Source organism: Monodon monoceros, unplaced genomic scaffold (genome assembly GCF_005190385.1).
Source record: "Monodon monoceros isolate NGI ecotype Baffin Bay Population unplaced genomic scaffold, NGI_Narwhal_1 Super_Scaffold_9, whole genome shotgun sequence".
NCBI lineage: Eukaryota > Metazoa > Chordata > Mammalia > Artiodactyla > Monodontidae > Monodon > Monodon monoceros.
In genome coordinates, this window is record NW_021703786.1 from 8,507,462 (window position 1) to 8,526,769 (window position 19,308).

Here is a 19,308-nt window from a genome sequence, read left to right on the forward strand (position 1 = left end):
CATTTTCTGAGTTGTTGTAATACTAAAGTAAGGTCAGACATTTCTTAATAAACTAAGCTTTACTGTATTGGAGGTATCAGACTATATGGTGACCTTACTTTCAGAAGTTCCAATTATTCTTTTTATGGCTTGCTTAATATATTTTGGGAAATTTTGGACTACATGATCAATGGTAGATGTATTTTAATCTGCATATCCATACAAAGCATTTTTTATATGCTTAAATTCATTCACATGTATATCATTGAGGAATAGTTCATTTGCTAAAGACTTCCTATTACCATTTGAATTATTTTTTAATTCATCATTTGGAATCACTAAGTTTTATGTTCCCTGTAACTTTTTTTCCCCTAACAGTTTCTTATAAAATGAAAAATGTGGAACACATCACTTAAAACTCTTAATTAAAATGAACGTGAATAGAATGCCCACAGAAGAGGCAGAGTTTTCAAACACATTCAAGCGTTTATGTCGTGTTTTAAAATAATTAAAAGGGAAATGCCATGTATTGAATTTGTTGAATATGAAAGACAGGAAAAATTGTCATATTTCCTGTTACTCTTTTATAAATACTGGAAACAAATTCATTATACTAGTTGCATATGTATTATAAATTTTACCACATTAGTCTTTTTTTTTTTAAACATCTTTATTGGAGTATAATTGCTTTACAATGGTGTGTTAGTTTCTGCTTTACACATTTGTCTTTTGATGAAAAGCTATTAATAAGATAACTAGATATTCAGAACATGCTAGAAAAGGAGTATGTATATAGCCTTCAATTTTCTGTTGTTCTTTTGTTCTTTCAAAAATGATTTATGTGGCTAGATTAACACTAATGCCAACAAAGAAAATTTTTCATCCCAGCTGGCAGTGATAACTGCTTCTTCCAAAGTGCGTATTGTCTGAAGCACTCATTTGGCCTGGCTCCATGCATGCCTCAAATTAGTTAAATTGGCTGGTGTACTGGCTTACTTCCCCAAATAAATTTTAAGCTCCTCAAAAAATTCAGACTGTACCTTAAATTTATTACTCACAGCAATCAGCATTAGGCTTTGCTCATAGTTCAAGAATACCAATAGGGCTTCCCTGGTGACGCAGTGGTTGAGAGTCCGCCCGCCGATGCAGGGGACACAGGTTCGTGCCCCGGTCCAGGAAGATCCCACATGCCGCAGAGCGGCTAGGCCCGTGAGCCATGGCGGCTGAGCCTGCGCATCCGGAGCCTGTGCTCCGCAACGGGAGAGGCCACAACAGTGAGAGGCCCGCATACCGGAAAAAAAAAGAATACCAATAAATACTGATTGTCTGAATGTTTGTTTGTTCTTCATATTCCCTTCTTTGAAACAGTCTTTTGTTATGTAAAAAAGGTAGCACATATCAAGTTCTGCTTAAATTCGTTCCTTTTGTTTTCACCATTTACAGAGAGTCCTTTCATCAAAGGATGCTGGGAAAACTGAATATCCACCTGCAAAAGAGAGGGGTTGGATCCTTATCTTACACCATATGTAAAAATTAACTCAAAATTCATCAAAGACCTAAACTTAAGAGTTAAAACTATAAGACACTTAGAAGAAAATATAGAAACAAATCTGCCTGGTGATTTGGCAGTGGTTCTTAAATAAGACATCAAAAGCAGAGGCAACAAAAGAAAAAAATAGATAAATTGAACTTAGCTAAAATTAAAACTTCTTGTACATCAAAGGACACACTATCAAGAGAGTTAAAAGACAACCCACAAAAAGGGAGAAAATGTTTAAAAGTCATATATCAGATAAAGGTTTAATATTCAGTATGTTTAAAGAACTACACAACTCAACAACAAAAAGACAAACAACCCAATTAAAAAATGGGCAAAGGATTTGAATAAACATTTCTCCAAGGAAGACATACAAATGGCCAATAAGTGCACAGAAAGATTCTCAATATCATTAGTCATTGGGGAAATGCAAATCCAAACCAGAAGGAAATACCTCTTCACACAGATTAGGATGGCTATTATTTTTTTAGAAAACGAAAAATAACAAGTGTTGGTGAAGATGTGGAGAAATTGGAACCCTCATAGATTGCTGGTGGAAATGTAAAGTGATTTAGTTGCTGTGGAAAAGAGTTTGGTGGTTTCTCAAAAATGTAAACATACATTTACTATATGACCCTCCTCTAATTCCATTCCTACATAAACACCCAAAAGAACTGAAAACTGGGACTCTAATATGTACAGAAACTTGTAGTTCATTGTTCAGTAACATTATTCACATTATCAGAAAGGTGGAAACAATCCAAGTGCCTCTTAACAGATAAATGGATAAACAAAGAGTATTATATACACATAATAGAATACTATTTAGCCATAAAAAGGAATGAAGTTCTTATACATGCTGCAATATAGATGAACCTAGAAAAACATTATGGTAAATGAAATAAGCCAGACATAGAAAGACAGATATTGTATGATTCCACTTATGTGAGCTATCTAGACAATTCAGATTCATAGAGACAAAAAGTAGGTTTGAGGTTACCAGGGTTGTGGGGAATGAGAAGTTAATGTTTAATGGGTATAGAGTTTCCATTTGGGTGAAGAAAAATATTGAAAATATAATGATGATGGTTGCACAACATTGTGAATACAACTAATGCCACTAAATTTTATATTTAAAAATGGTTAACTGGGATACACTCATAAAAAGTCAATACTGGGACTTCCCTGGTGGTCCAGCAGTTAAGACTCCACTGTGTTCCCAATGCAGGGGGCCCGGGTTCGATCCCTGGTCTGGAAACTAGATCCTGCACACCACAACTAAAGACCTGGTGCAGCCAAATAAATAAATAAATGTTAAAAAAAAAAAAAGTCAATACTACCGAAGTTGAGAAATGTTGATTTAGAGTGTATTGGCCTTGATTCTTATATCTTACCCTTTCATAAAATTGATCCCATTTGTGTTCACATCCATATTTTTTTTTCAGGGGAATATCTTGCTTGATTAAAAACTGTTATGTTATTTAAAATCTTTACCTAATTTGTACTTTACGAAGTAAAATATCTTTACAGACTTCACTATCATTATAAATATAGTAAATCAGTAAAATCATTAAAATACATAGTACCTCCAATTATAAGATGAAGACCAGGGTCAACCTCAGTTTCAACTTGTTCACATAAGTCTTTGGAGCCCATTAAGATGAATTGTTTGGTGTTGCTGATAAGTAGGTTACCTTTTTTCAGTTGTTATCTTTTTCACCTTTTACAATTTGACTATATCACTAGTGTAAGGCTTCACAAATTTTCTTTTCAGTTATAAATTCCAATAATAGTTATTAAACCTCCAAGCACTGGAGATTCAGAGTGAGCAAAACTTAACAGTCTCTACCCTCATGGAGCTTTACATTCTAGTGAGGGAAATAATTATGGAAAAATGTATATATAAGTATTGTCGAAAAATTATATATATAAATATTTAAACAAATTGAGATAACTGCTATGAAGGAGAAATTTATTGCATAACACAAAAATGTTTTCCTAGTCTGTGATTCAGGGAAGATTTCCTTGAAATAGCAGTGTTTCAATGGGTATCTAAGGATAATAAGGAGTACAGTGAGGAGGCAGGATGGTGGCAGGGCAGAGGAGAGGAAGCATGTGTGATGACTTTCAGATAGAGAACATCACCTTTTTTTTTTTTTAACATCTTTATTGGAGTATAATTGCTTTACAATGGTGTGTTAGTTTCTGCTTTATAACAAAGTGAATCAGTTATACATATACATATGTCCCCATATCTCCTCACTCTTGCATCTCCCTCCCTCCCACCCTCCCTATCCCACCCCTCTACGTGGTCAAAAGGCACTGAGCTGATCTCCCTGTGCTATGCAACTGCTTCCCACTAGCTATCTATTTTACGTTTGGTAGTGTTTATATGTCCATGCCACTCTCTCACTTTGTCCCAGCTTCCCCTTCCCCGTCCCCGTATCCTCAAGTCCATTCTCTAGTAGATCTGCATCTTTATTCCCATCTTGCCCCTAGGTTCTTCTGACCATTTTTTTTTTTTTTTTTAGATTCCATATATACGTGTTAGCATACAGTATTTGTTTTTCTCTTTCTGACTTAGTTCACTCTGTATGACAGTCTGTAGGTCCATCCACCTCACTACAAATAACTCAGTTTCGTTCCCTTTTATGGCTGAGTGATATTCCATTGTATATATGTGCCACATCTTCTTTATCCGTTCATCTGTCGATGGGCACTTAGGTTGCTTCCATGTCCTAGCTATTGTAAATAGAGCTGCAATGAACATTGTGGTACATGACTCTTTTTGTTGTTGTCCATTTTATTGGCATATAGTTGCTTGTAGTAATCTCTCAGGGTATATGCCCAGTAGTGGGATTGCTGGGTCGTATGGTAGTTCTATTTTTACTTTTTTAAGGAACCTCCATACTGTTCTCCATAGTGGCTGTATCAATTTACATTCCCACCAACAGTGCAAGAGGGTTCCCTTTTCTCCACACCATCTCCAGCAATTATTGTTTGTACATTTTTTGATGATGGCCATTCTGACCAATGTGAGATGATACCTCATCGTAGGTTTTTTTTGTTTGTTTGTTTGTTTTTGCAGTATGCAGGCCTCTCACTGTTGTGGCCTCTCCTGTTGCGGAGCACAGGCTCCAGACACACAGGCTCAGCGGCCATGGCTCACGGGCCTAGCCACTCCGCGGCATGTGGGATCTTCCCGGACCGGGGCATGAACCCGTGTCCCGTGCATCGGCAGGCGGACTCTCAACCACTGTGCCACCAGGGAAGCCCCCTCATTTTAGTTTTGATTTGCATTTCTCTAATGATTAATGATGTTGAGCATTCTTTCATGTGTTTGTTAGCAATCTGTATATCTTCTCTGGAGAAATGTCTGTTTAGGTCTTCTGCCCATTTTGGGACTGGGTTGTTTGTTTTTTTTGATATTGAGTTGCATGAGCTGCTTGTAAATTTTGGAGATTAATCCTCTGTCAGTTGCTTCATTTGCAAACATTTTCTCCCATTCTGAGGGTTGACTTTTCGTCTTGCTTATGCTTTCCTTTGCTGTGCAAAAGCTTTTAAGTTTCATTAGGTCCCATTTGTTTATATTTGGTTTTATTTCCATTTCTCTAGGAGGTGGGTCAAAAAGGATCTTGCTGTGATTTATGTCATAGAGTGTTCTGCCTTTGTTTTCCTCTAAGAGTTTGATAGTGTCCAGTCTTACATTTAGGTCTTTAATCCATTTTGAGTTTATTTTTGTGTATGGTGTTAGGGAGTGTTCTAATTTCATTCTTTTACATGTAGCTGTCCAGTTTTCCCAGCACCACTTATTGAAGAGGCTGTCTTTCCTCCGCTGTATATTCTTGCCTCCTTTATCAAAGATTAGGTGACTATATGTGCGTGGGTTTATCTCTGGGCTTTCTATCCTGTTCCATTGATCTACATTTCTGTTTCTGTGCCAGTACCATACTATCTTGATTACGGTAGCTTTGTAGTATAGCCTGAAGTCAGGGAGACTGATTCCTCCAGCTCCGTTTTTCTTTGTCAAGGTGCTTTGGCTATTCGGGGTCTTTTGTGTTTCCATACAAATTGTGAAATTTTTTGTTCTAGTTCTGTGAAAAATGCCATTGGTAGCTTGATAGGGATTGCATTGAATCTGTAGATTGCTTTGGGTAGTAGAGTCATTTTCACAATGTTGATTCTCCAATCCAAGAACATGGTATATCTCCATCTATTTATATCATCTTTAATTTCTTTCATCAGCGTCTTATAATTTTCTGCATACAGGTCTTTTGTCTCCTTAGGTAGGTTTATTCCTAGATATTTTACTCTTTTTGTAGCAATGGTAAATGGGAGTGTTTTCTTAATTTCACTTTCAGATTTTTCATCATTAGTGTATAGGAATGCAAGAGATTTCTGTGCATTCATTTTGTATCCTGCTGCTTTACCAAATTCGTTGATTAGCTCTAGTAGTTTTCTGGTAGCATCTTTAGGATTCTCTACGTAGAGTATCATGTCATCTGCAAACAGTGACAGCTTTACTTCTTCTTTTCCGACTTGGATTCCTTTCATTTTTTTTTCTTCTCTGAATGCTGTGGCTAAAACTTCCCAAACTATGTTGAATAATAGTGGTGAGAGTGGGCAACCTTGTCTTGTTCCTGATCTTAGTGGAAATGCTTTCAGTTTTTTACCATTGAGGATGATGCTGGCTGTGGGTTTGTCATATATGGCCTTTATTATGTTGAGGATTGTTCCCTCTATGCCTACTTTTTGGAGGGTTTTTATCATAAATGGGTGTTGAATTTTGTTGAAAGCTTTCCCTGCATCTATTGAGATGATCATATGATTTTTCTCCCTCAGTTTGTTGATATGATGTATTACATTGATTGATTTGCGTATACTGAAGAATCCTTGCATTCCTGGGATAAACCCCACTTGATCATAGTGTATGATCCTTCTAATGTAATGTTGGATTCTGTTTGCTAGTATTTTGTTGAGGATATTTGCATCTGTGTTCATCAGTGATATTGGCCTGTAGTTTTCTTTCTTTGTGATATCTTTGTCTGGTTTTGGTATCAGGGTGATGGTGGCCTCGTAGAATGAGTTTGGGAGTGTTCCTCCCTCTGCTATATTTTGGAAGAGTTTGAGAAGGGTAGGCGTTAGCTCTTCTGTAAATGTTTGATAGAATTCACCTGTGAAGCCATCTGGTCCTGGGCTTTTGTTTGTTGGAAGATTTTTAATCACAGTTTCAATTTCAGTGCTTGTGATTGGTCTGTTCATATTTTCTGTTTCTTCCTGGTTCAGTCTCAGAAGGTTGTGCATTTCTAAGAATTTGTCCATTTCTTGCAGGGTGTCCCTTTTACTGGCATATAGTTGCTTGTAGTAATCTCTCATGATCCTCTGTATTTCTGCCATGTCAGTTGTTACTTCTCCTTTTTCATTTCTAATTCTATTGATTTGAGTCTTCTCCCTTTTTTTCTTGATGAGTCTGGCTAATGGTTTATCAATTTTGTTTATCTTCTCAAAGAACCAGATTTTACTTTTATTGATCTTTGCTATCATTTCCTTCATTTCTTTTCGATTTATTTCTGATCTAATCTTTATGATTTCTTTCCTTCTGTTAACTTTGGGGTTTTTTTGTTCTTCTTTCTGTAATTGCTTTAGGTGTAAGGTTACGTTGTTTATTTGAGATGTTTCTTGTTTCTTAAGGTAGGATTGTATTGCTATAAACTTCCCTCTTAGAACTGCTTTTGCTGCATCCATAGGTTTTGGATCGTCGTGTTTTCATTGTCATTTGTTTCTAGGTATTTTTTGATTTCCTCTTTGATTTCTTCAGTGATCTCTTGGTTATTAAGTAGTGTGTTGTTTAGCCTCCATGTGTTTGTATTTCTTACAGATTTTTTCCTGTAATTGATATCTAGTCTCATAGCATTGTGGTCTGAAAAGATACTTGAGATAATTTCAGTTTTCTTAAATTTACCAAGGCTTGATTTGTGACCCAAGATATGATCTATCCTGGAGAATGTTCCATGAGCACTTGAGAAGAATATGTATTCTGTTGTTTTTGGATGGAATGTCCTATAAATATCAATTAAGTCCATCTTGTTTAATGTATCATTTAAAGCTTGTGTTTTCTTATTTATTTTCATTTTGGATGATCTGTCCATTGGTGCAAATGGGGTGTTAAAGTCCTCTACTATGATTGTGTTACTGTTCATTTCCCCTTTTATGGCTGTTAGTACTTGCCTTATGTATTGAGGTGCTCCTATGTTGGGTGCATAGATACTTACAATTGTTATATCTTCTTCTTGGATTGATCCCTTGATCATTATGTAGTGTCCTTCTTTGTCTCTTGTAATAGTCTTTGTTTTAAAGTCTGTTTTGTCTTACATGAGAATTGCTACTCCAGCTTTCTTTTGATATCCGTTTGCATGGAATATCTTTTTCCATCCCCTCACTTTCAGTCTTTATGTGTCCCTAGGTCTGAAGTGGGTTTCTTATAGACAGCATATATACAGGTCTTATTTTTGTATCCATTCAGCCAATCTATGTCTTTTGGTTGGAGCATTTAATCCATTTACATTTAAGGTAATTATCGATATATGTGTTCCTATTACCATTTTCTTAATTGTTTGGGGTTTATTATTGTAGGTCTTTTCCTTCTCTTGTGTTTCCTGCCCAGAGAAGTTCTTTAGCATTTGTTGTAAAGCTGGTTTGGTGGTGCTGAATTCTCTTAGCTTTTGCTTGTCTGTAAAGGTTTTAATTTCTCCGTCAAATCTGAATGAGATCCTTGCTGGGTAGAGTAATCTTGGTTTTAGGTTTTTCCCTTTCATCACTTTCAATATGTCCTGCCACTCCCTTCTGCTTGCAGAGTTTCTGCTGAAAGATCAGCTGTTAACCTTATGGGGATTTCCTTATGTGTTATCTGTTGTTTTTCCCTTGCTGCTTTTAATATTTGTTCTTTGTATTTAATTTTTGATAGTTTGATTAATTTGTGTCTTGGCCTGTTTCTTCTTGGATTTACCCTGTATGGGACTCTCTGGGCTTCCTGGACTTGATTAACTATTTTCTTTCCCATATTAGGGAAGTTTTCAACTATAGTCTCTTCAAATATTTTCTCAGTCCCTTTCTTTTTCTCTTCTTCTTCTGGGACCCCTGTAATTCGAATGTTGGTGCGTTTAATGTTGTCCCAGGGGTCTCTGAGACTGTCCTCAACTCTTTTCATTCTTTTTTCTTTGTTTTTCTCTGCAGTAGTTATTTCCACTATTTTATCTTCCAGGTCACTTATCCGCTCTTCTGCCTCCGTTTTTCCACTATTGATCCCTTGTAGAGAATTTTTAATTTCGTTTATTGTGTTGTTCATCACTGTTTGTTTGCTCTTTAGTTCTTCTAGGTCCTTGTTAAACGTTTCTTTTATTTCCTCCATTCTGTTTCCAAGATTTTGCATCATTTTTACTATCATTATTCTGAATTGTTTTTCAGGTAGACTGCCTATTTCCTCTTCATTTGTTAGGTTTGGTGGGTTTTTAGAACATCACCTTTTAAGCTCATTTATTTTCTTTTTTTTTTAAAAGACTTATTTTATTATTTATTTATTTTATTTATTTTTGGCTATGTTGGTCCTTAGTTGCGGCACGCGGGATCTTTTGTTGAGGCATGCAGGCTCTTCGTTGCGGTACGCGGGCTTCTCTCTAGTTGTAGCATTGGGTTTTCTCTTCTCTAGTTGTGGCACGCAGGCTTCAGGGCATGTGGGATCTGCAGTTGTGGCTTGTTGGTTCCAGAGCACATGGGCTGTGTAGTTGAGGCTCACAAGCTCATTAGTTGTGGCACACAGGCTTAGTTTCCCCTCAACATGTGGGATCTTGGTTCCCTGAGCAGGGATCGAACCCATGTCTCCTGCATTATAATGCGGATTCTTTACCATTGGACTACCAGGGAAGTCCCTAAACTCAATTATTTGTTAAGTTCATGGTTTTGTTTTTTGGGAGTTTTTTTCCTATTGTGGTAAAATGTACATAACATAGTTTACCACTTAATCATGTTTAAGTGCACAATTTACTGGCATTAAGTACATTCACAGTGTTGTGTAACCATCACCAATATCTACTTCCAGAACTTTTCTGTCATCCACAAACAGAAACTCTGTACCCATTAAACAATAACTCCTCATTCCCTCCTCTCCCCAGCCCCTGGGGAGAGAGTAACCTCTCGACTTTCTGCCTCTGTGAATTTGCCTATTCTTGATATCCAGTATAAATGGAATCATACAGTATCTGTCCGTTTGTGTCTGGCTTATTTCACCTAGCATAATGTTTTCAAGTTTCATCCATGTTGTAGCATGTATCAGAACTTCATTCCTTTCTGAAGTCAGTTTAAAACTGACCTTAAGGGAAACTGGAAGCACATTTTCTCTCTTTTTTCGATTGTAAAACAATCTGCTAATTTTACTAGAATTGGTATAATTGTGGGGTTTTTTTTGTTTGTTTTTTCTTTTTGCGGTCCGCGGGCCTCTCACTGCTGTGGCTTCTCCTGTTGCGGAGCACAGGCTCCGGACGCACAGGCTCAGCGGCCATGGCTCACAGGCCCAGCCTCTCCGCGGCATGTGGGATCTTCCCGGACCGGGGCACGAACCCGTGTCCCCTGCATTGGCAGGCGGAATCTCAACCACTGCGCCACCAGGGAAGCCCGGTATAACTGTTTTTTAAACATTGCTGTAAAAGCCTTGAATTTCTCAGTGGTTCCAAGTTACCCTCCAAACTTTGGCTTCTAACCTCTGTTTCATGTTTGCAGTTGGAATATTTAATAGAAAATGTTTTGTTTTTAAAGATTATTAACACACTGATAATACCAAACTACTGTAATTTCTGAGTAGTCAGCATATGTAAAATTTTCTACTCCCCAGATTTTTACCATTAAACTTACAGTTCGTAACATAGAAAAGCAAGATGCTGGTGATTTACCTGTGAATCCAGTTGACAAAACTTTTGAAAGCACAAAAATTTAGGATTTTTGTCCTCCCAAAATCTTTTAATAAAATTGACACTCCAGTAAGATATTGTGTTTCTCTATTGGTTTTGCATATTTTGTGCATATTAAACTCTTCTCCAATTCAAGAAGCAAGGACTTCAGGGTAATAAATTGATATGCATGGACAGTTTTTAGAAGAGCTTTCTGAATTATTGCTTGACTAAATACCATTTGTCTTTCTTTTGCAATAAGGAAGCCAGTCATTTCTTCCCCTTAATTAAACTTGGGCTGACAGCTTTTAGTGTTCCACAGTTTAGTTTTGTTTTTTTATGTTGATTTTGCAAGAATTATAAAATTGTTTTGTAAGAATCATGAAATTATGGGACTTCAGTATCTAATTTGAGATAACTGACTAAACAAACTTCTGTGTCTGGAATATAATGTGTCTTAAGGGGACCTGTCTGGATGACTATATTTTCTTTTTATTTATATGCATAAAAATTAGAACACTGGCTCATGATCACCATTCTTACTCCTTGCTAATATGGGAAAACATGGACAGAATTAAAATATAACAATGAATATGGTCAACTAAGTATGATACAGTACGTAGCTCTTGATTTCATTTCAATCCACTATTACTTCCTTTTTAACTTTAGGGAAACTTGTCATGAGTTTGAATCATATGATTGCTTTCAGAACTATTGAACATTTGACTTAACATGTTTTAAGAGAAGTTTATGTTTTGAATAAAATGTTGCAATTAACTTTTCTTCCTACTTTCTGTCATGAAAAAATTTTTTTTAAGTAGAGGGAATTATATAATTAATTCAATATATTATCACCCAACTTCCGCTAATATTAACTCCTGGCTAATACTTTCATCTAGTCCCCTCCTCACGCTGCTCACAATTATCTTGAAGCATATTCCAGGTAACATATCATATTTTATCTGTAACTATATCAACCTTAGGACTTAAAAAACATTGTCACGCCGAAGAGAATTTAGGAATAGTCTCTTCAAATCAGTTACCCAGTTAGTGTTCAGATTTTTCTGATTGTGTTTATTTCTTTGTTTTTCTTTTCAAATATATTCGTTGATGAAACTGGATTGTTTGTCAAGTATAGTTTTCCACAGTCTGAATTTTACTGATTGTATTCCAGTTGGTGTAATTTAAATATGTTTCTCTGTTTCCTGTGAATTGATAGCTGGGTTGAGAGGCTTGAAAAAAAAAATTTTTTTTTTACAAGAATACACTTTATAGTCTTACGTATTCTATCACGAAGTGCAGTAATGTCTGGTTGTCTTTCTGTTTATGATATTAACACCATTATTATATAAGTCCATTATTTTACTAGGGTTTATAAAATGGGGGCATTCCAGTTGCATCATTTTTTTCTTTAGTTATTGACTGGAATACTTTTATAAAGAGAAACTTCTCCTTATCACCAATTTGGTTATCCTGAGATATCTTCCATATAGGTAAGACAGGATAAATAATTGATTGTTTCTCTTTATTTACCAGTTTTTAAAATAATTAGTTGGTTCTCTAACATCCTCCAAAGGTGACTAAATTAACTTCTCTTGTTTAGCAAAATATGATTTGTGTTTTCTTCCTATATCTTTCTTTGTATATATATATCTCCCCTCTCCCTCTTCTCTCTGTTCTTTAACTAAATATGGTCTTATTCTTTTGGCACTTAAGTATGTTCTTTTCATAACTCTTGGTTCACATGTGGATAATGCAGTTACACTTGGAGATGATTGATTTCACACACTGGAGTATAACACTGTGATTGTAAAATGTTTGAATTTCATAATGTCCCTTGGGGATTTTTGTCAAGGCATTTGCAGGCAGAGCCATAGGACATAGCAAACAGTAAAGCCTAAAGTTGCTTCTGAAAACTACCAAAGCTTTTTCATTCACTATGACTCAAGGCAGAGAAGCATAGCTCAAAGTTAAGAATTCTCCCAGAGACTACAGGCCTCCTGCATTATTATCTATCCTGTATTTAAGCCGTATATGTCCAAACCAAGTTCCTGATTCTTTTACCTTTGTTTTCATCCTTATGTTCTAAGTTGATTTAAAAAAAAAATTCTCTTCAAAAACAAGAATCCACAAAGTGACTGAAACATGAATCACTCAGTGTCCTGAGGAAATCAACATTTTTCCTGTGGTGAAAATTTATCCATCCTAATGTTGAGATTTCAAGGGGCTTCCTGACCACAGTGTGTTAAAAGCTTTAACTCTGAACAAAAAAGTTGTATTGGGATTAAAACAACATCCTCAATATCAGAAGGTTTCCTATATATCTAACAGCTATACTAGTGAATGCTCATTAGCAAATCATTTGGATATTTGAAAAGGGGGGGAACTGACAAAAATAACAGTGTATGTATATATATATATATATTTACATATAAAATCTAAAAAACTAAAACAAATGAGTGGTTATAACAAAACAGAAACAGAATTTCAGATACAGAGAACAAGCTAGTGGTTGCCATTGGGGAGAGGGAAGTGGGGAGGAGGGAACAAGATAGCCATAGGGGATTAAGAGGTACAAACTACTGTGTATAAAATAAATAAGCTACAAGGAAAATAGGCCAACAGTTTATAATAACTTTAAATAGAGTATAGCCTATAAAAATTTTGAATAACTGTTTTATACCTGAAACTAATATTATATTATAAATCAACTATACTTCAATTAAAAAAAAGAAATAACATTTCAAAAGTCTAGAAAACCATGTGCTATTTCTTTTTTTCAAAATTTTTATTGGAGTATAGTTGCTTTACAATATTGTGTTAGTTTCTGCTGTTTCTTTACCAAGTTCTTGTTTAAATTATCATTTATTTGGCAAGTGAAGTTTTTAACTTGCTTTGCTGTGTGAAATTTAAAAAAGGGATGTTTTTCCAGGCTGAAACAATAAATGTCACTGTGCAGTTTAAAAAAAAAAAAAAACTAGTGTGTTTTTTTTTTCTTATTCTCTGACAGGTTTATTAGCTTTCAAATTAATGTAGGTTTTTAATCCCAACACAACAATATTGTGTTGTTTCAGCAAAGTGAATCAGCTGTACGTATACATATATCTCCTCTTTTTTGGATTTCCTTCGCATTTCGGTCAACACAGAGCACTGAGTAGAGTTCCCTGTGCAATACAGTAGGTTCTCGTTAGTTATCTATTTTATACATAGTATCAATAGTGTATATATGTCAATCCCAATCTCCCAATTCATCCCACCCACCCCTGCTATTTCTAAACTTAATAAAATGAAAAGAAATGTAAAAAGTAAGAACAGAGGATATAAGTAGAGATGCTAGAGAACTAACATTAATTTAGTGTCTGCAGCGTACCAGGGATTGTCTAAGAGTTTTATGTATGTTATCTGGCTTGGTATTGTGTAGGTTGGTATTAGGGTATGATTTAAACTCATGTCCTCCTGATTGTGTAATATATCTTTTCCTCCCTAATACATGCATCTTAACATGCTTTTGTTGATATTGAAAAATAAAGATTTGATCCGCTTAGTATCACTGTGTTGAGAAAATCTCATGTAAGTATTTTGGTTTTTTTACGTAGGGTATTGGTACAGCGATCGGAGAGCTGCCTCCATATTTTATGGCCAGGGCAGCTCGCCTCTCAGGTGCTGAACCAGATGATGAAGACTATCAGGAATTTGAAGAGATGCTGGAACATGCAGAGACTGCACAAGTAAGATCAGTGGGGAAAAAAATAGAATACTTTAATTATCCCTTAAAGAGGTTATGATTAAGGTAAATTTTTTAATAGTTACTCTGAAGAAGAAAACTGCCAATGTAAACATATAGTTTAGTATAAAATATTTAGAAAAGCTGAAATATGAAAATGATTATACTCATGATCTTAGAAGAGAGAAATACAGAAAGAGTCAACAAGACAACTCAGACTAAACCAGGGTAAATTCATGTGGCCAGGGAGGTTAAGGAGCTGAAACATTATTTGTCCATTATGTGTTTATAAGTATTACCAAGCAGACCAGTGAATAAGTAAGGGGGATAAATAGGTGGACCAGACTGTGAATCCAAAATAATAGAACTTCCTAATTAATTTTTTGAAAATAACACCAAAATAGTTTACCATGTTTAGAGGAAACTTAACTCCCAATTAAGAAGGGGCAATTAAGATAAACTTATCCTTTGTTGCAGGGGGTGGGGGGGGGTGGGGGGGGGAGGCTGAGGCCTTTTACACCTGAGCACAAACTATATATCAACATATATCTTAGTGTTACAAAATAGGTGTTGTTTCTTTGTAGGAAAATTCCTACGAACATTATTAACTGATTGAGTCTCCATCTTAGGGAGGATAGTAGAAATCAATATAGACATAAATAAAAAGGATATAAAAGAGATTCTTGAAAGTTTTCATATAAAATACATCTCACTCCCCAGATTTGATCTAAATTGTCTTATTATTGTGCGTCTGTAAGTGCATGTGCCCACGTAAGTACGCATAGATTTTTTTTGTTCAATGAGTTCATAGTTTTCTTCTCAGTGGAATCTGAAACCCCAAACCCACTACCCTAGAGAGGGAAAAAAATATTTTTTTTAAATGACAGATGTCCTTTTTTTAAAAAAGCATTATTAAATGGAAATCAACTATGGATAGTTATAGTTTTTAATTGAAAACAAACTTTCAAATATGAATGTAGAATAGCCAAACATAAAACAAAGCAGTCAGAGAGCTATGGCCATCTGTCTGCATGGAAAGAGGCAAATTGTCCTTGTATCTGCTTTGTTTTAACCAAATATTGTGCCTTTCTTCCTCACATCATAATGTTTATATTAATGCTAATAATTATTACTAATAATTACTAATAATACTTTTTAATTATTTTTAATGCTTTTTAAACTCCACTATCTGATTTGACCCAAGTGTTAACTCTGAGGTAGTATGGAAAGGTACCATTTTTCTAATTTTATAGAAAACTGGAAAACTAGAAATTGTTACCTCCCAAGTTTTATATGCTTAGAAGTAGAGCTGGAACCAGAACTTAGAGTGGCAGCATCACTGGTAAATTCCATTTACTGAAACAATGTCCATCTATAGACATACGTGGTTGAGTATCCCGATTTGTGATAACTGATACCTCTGTCATTTGTGGCACTAATTAATGCATGTCATTTAACATATCAAAACCTTTTATCATCTATATAAAATCAGCAAGTTGAAGTAGAATCAGTCTAAGATGGTGTGCAGCTTTAAATTTTCGTGCTGTGGTTGGATACCAAACAGGTATAACTACTGTTCTCTATTAAGCCAACTAATGTATTGTGATTATTTTCCTTAAAGTTTTTTTGTTTTGGAATTAATATTTTTTTATTTGCACAGTTTCCTCAATCTCTTCTTTCTACCAGCTCTGTGAAACACTTCTCAAGATCACTTTCCACTTGGTAATGCACTTAAATTAATATCATTTCTGTTTTTCTTCTTGGAGTCATCACTCTGGATTCCCCATGCTCCTGCTCTAGTCTGTATGTGGTGTTTTCTTGGCCCTCTGTGCCATTGCTTCTCTCTTGATTTGGATCCCTTATCTTGCTCTTTCTTGATTTACTCCGTAATTTTAGTTGAACATATTCTGCGGTACCTTTCTGAGAAAGGATAAGTAGAAGGAAAATTCTTAAAATGCTGTATTCTTCATTCACACTTAATCAGTTAGATGAATATAGGATTCTAAGTTGAAATCATTTTTTAATTTAAAATTTGGAAGGCATTTCTCAATCATCTTCAGGCTTCTGGTGTTGATAGTGATATACCTAATGCCATGCTGAACCCTCTTTATAGGTAATCTTTTTGGTTGTTTTGGTTTTTTCTGTAGAAGCTTGTAGATTCATTATCTGAGGTATGGGTCTTTTTTAATATTTATTCTGCTAGGCACTCAGGAAACTTGTGAACCTAGAGTCCACTAGTTTGGGGAAACATTCTTTTTTTTTTTTTAATAAATTTATTTATTTTTGGCTGCCTTGGGTCTTCGTTGCTGCACACGGGCTTTCTCTAGTTGCGGTGAACAGGGATTACTCTTCGTTGCCGTGCGCGGGTTTCTCATTGTGGTGGCTTCTCTTGTTGCAGAGCATGGGCTCTAGGTGTGCGGGCTTCAGTAGTTGCAGCACACAGGCTCAGTAGTTGTGGCTCGCGGGCTCTAGAGCACAGGTTCAGTAGTTGTAGTGCACGGGCTTAGTTGCTCTGTGACATGTGGGATCTTCCCGGACCAGGGATCGAACCCGTGTCCCGTGCATTGGCAGACAGATTCTCAACCACTGCTCCACCAGGGAAGCCCCATTCTTATATTTTTTCTGTGTCAGTTTACCCTCTTTGGTCTCTACTCTTGCTTTCTGGAATTACCATTATTTTGATATTGGGGCTCCAACACCCATCATTTTAATTTTTTTTATAATTTTCCTCCTAATATTTATCTCATTTTACTTTGTATGCAATTTCCTCAACTTTACCTTCTATAATCTAATATTAAAATTTTTTCCACTGTCATATATTTATTTTCAAAAAGCAATTTGTATTATACTTCCCCAAAAATGGCTTATCCTATCTTTTTGAAGGTACTTCGTTTCTTCAAGTTTTCAATACTCCAGGCATTTCTTTTTTTTTTCCCCTTTGTCTGTTCTGTTTCCTGTTGGAAGCTTTCCTCAAAGTCTGGTGATCCTTGTTTTTCTATTTATATGTAAGAATAAGGCACATAAAACCCAAATGGAAGCTATGTGTGTGGAGGCAAGGTATAGGAGTGGCAGGCCACCTGGTTTATTGGAAACTCTGTATATCAGTTTTTGTGTATCTTTCCTTTGGGGTAGTTCAGTTTCTTTAGTGATGGATCTTCCAGTTCCTTGCCTTGGGAATATAAATCTTGCTGCTGACATTCTAAAGCTAAGCTGTAGAAGGCGGGTTAGAGATCTTCGTTTACTGAGTAGACTTTCACTTAACTTAAGACCGTGGATGCCTGCACAAAGATATCCTGAGTCCAGAACCTTTGGTATACTTTCTAGAGACTATACTTGATGTCTTTTTCAGGACTAGGGGAGGAAGCTGTCTGGCTGTGCTAAGTATACTTTGTATATAGTGTCCTTGTTTTCAGCCCTACCCCAGTTTCTTCTGCAGTTCTGCTGATGATCCTTTGTGGAGTTTTGTAATGCAAATCACTTTGCTTCTCTTCTATATCTTCCACTGCAGCCTCTGTGGTATAATCTTTTCTTCCCATCTGCCCGTCTTCATTTATTAATACTAGTTTCATCAAAGACAGAGTTCAGTGTTTCTATTTGGGGTTATTATTAAGATAAAGGGTGTTCCAGTTATCTATTGCCGAGTAATAACCACCCCCCCAGTATTTAGTGCTTTGAAACAAGCATAGTTTATATTGCTCACAGCTGTGCAATTTAGGCAAAATGGCTTGACTGTAAATCGGAGTATCTACTTCCAAATGGTTTGCTTATATAAATGACAAGTTGATTCTGTCTGTTGGTTTGGAGTTCAGTTGGACTGTTGGTTTGGGACCTCAGGTTACTCTTCATGAGGCTTCTTGGGTTTCCTCATATCATGGCACCTGAGTTCTAACAAGTGTTCTGAAAGAACCTTGCTGGAAGATGCAAGGCTTCTTGTAACCTAAACCTCAGAAATCCCAGTCACTTTGCCACACTGTGTTGGTGAAGTAGGTCACTAAAGCCAGCCCAGATTCAGAGAGGGGAATTAGACCCACCTCTCAATGAGAGGAGTAAGTAAAGAATTTGTAGCCATCTTTAACCTATCGCAGGGGCAACGGTCTCATTTGGTCATCTTGAAATAGAACACTTACTATACAAGCTAGAATTTCTCTAGGAGGGGGAATGGGATGGTAATTGATCTTGAAATCATATAATGTGAGAAACTGTTGAAAAGAATTTAGACATGTTTCCTTGAAAGGGGGAATTGATGAGCTTGTCAAATATTCAGAAGTTGTTATGCTCGTAGTTATACTCATGCTGAGAAACTATAGAGGTAAACTTTGTCTTAGAATTAGCCAGTGAAAGTTTTCTGAGGCTCACATTGGCTCAATATTAAAAAAAAAATTCCTATAAATTTTAATTGTGTACAAATGGAATTGCTATTTCAAAAAAGAATGAGTTCCTTGTCTCCCTCTATGTGATACCTTTCATGGATCCATGCATAGCGACTCCCTGCATTGAGTAGAACATTAGCTGGATGACTCATTTCATTCTTCACAATTTTTTTATTCTTGGATTATAAATAATGCATTCTGTAAATTTGTTACCATCTAAAAGCTCAACTTCCAAAAATTCAGGTCTCCTAGAATTTGATGAAGAAGTAAATCACTCTTCATCTTATACGTGTAATTTGAGCTCTCGAAGACTTTTACATCTTGAAGACTCTAAATCTTTATCTACCATTAGGGTAATAATCTTTTTCCTTCATCCCTTATGGCCATGATTATTATTATTATATTTTTTTTTTGGCTGCGTTGGGTCTTCGTTGCTGCGTGCGGGCTTTCTCTAGTTGCAGCGAGCAGGGGCTACTCTTCGTTGCAGTGCGTGGGCTTCTCATTGTGGTGGCTTCTCTTGTTGTGGAGCATGGGCTCTAGGCACACAGGCTTCAGTAGTTGCAGCATGCGGCCTCAGTAGCTGTGGCACGTGGGCCCTAGAGCACGTGGGCTTCAGTAGTTGTGGCACGTGGGCTCAGTAGTTGTGGCACACAGGCTTAGTTGCTCCATGGCATATGGGATCTTCCCAGACCAGGGATTGAACTTGTGTCCCCTGCATTGGCAGGCGGATTCTTAACCACTGTGCCACCAGGGAGGTCC

The 19,308-nt window shown here is 36.2% G+C and overlaps 1 protein-coding gene across 2 annotated transcripts in view; it reads left to right on the plus strand.

Moving 5' to 3' along the window:
- VMP1 (vacuole membrane protein 1) overlaps positions 1 to 19,308 on the plus strand; it is a 130,566-nt gene that overhangs the window by 56,554 nt on the left and 54,704 nt on the right. For both annotated transcript variants that reach the window (XM_029211741.1, XM_029211742.1), the window contains exon 7: positions 14,052 to 14,183. In XM_029211741.1, the coding sequence (XP_029067574.1) occupies positions 14,052 to 14,183 (132 nt within the window). The remainder of the gene's footprint in view (positions 1 to 14,051; positions 14,184 to 19,308) is intronic.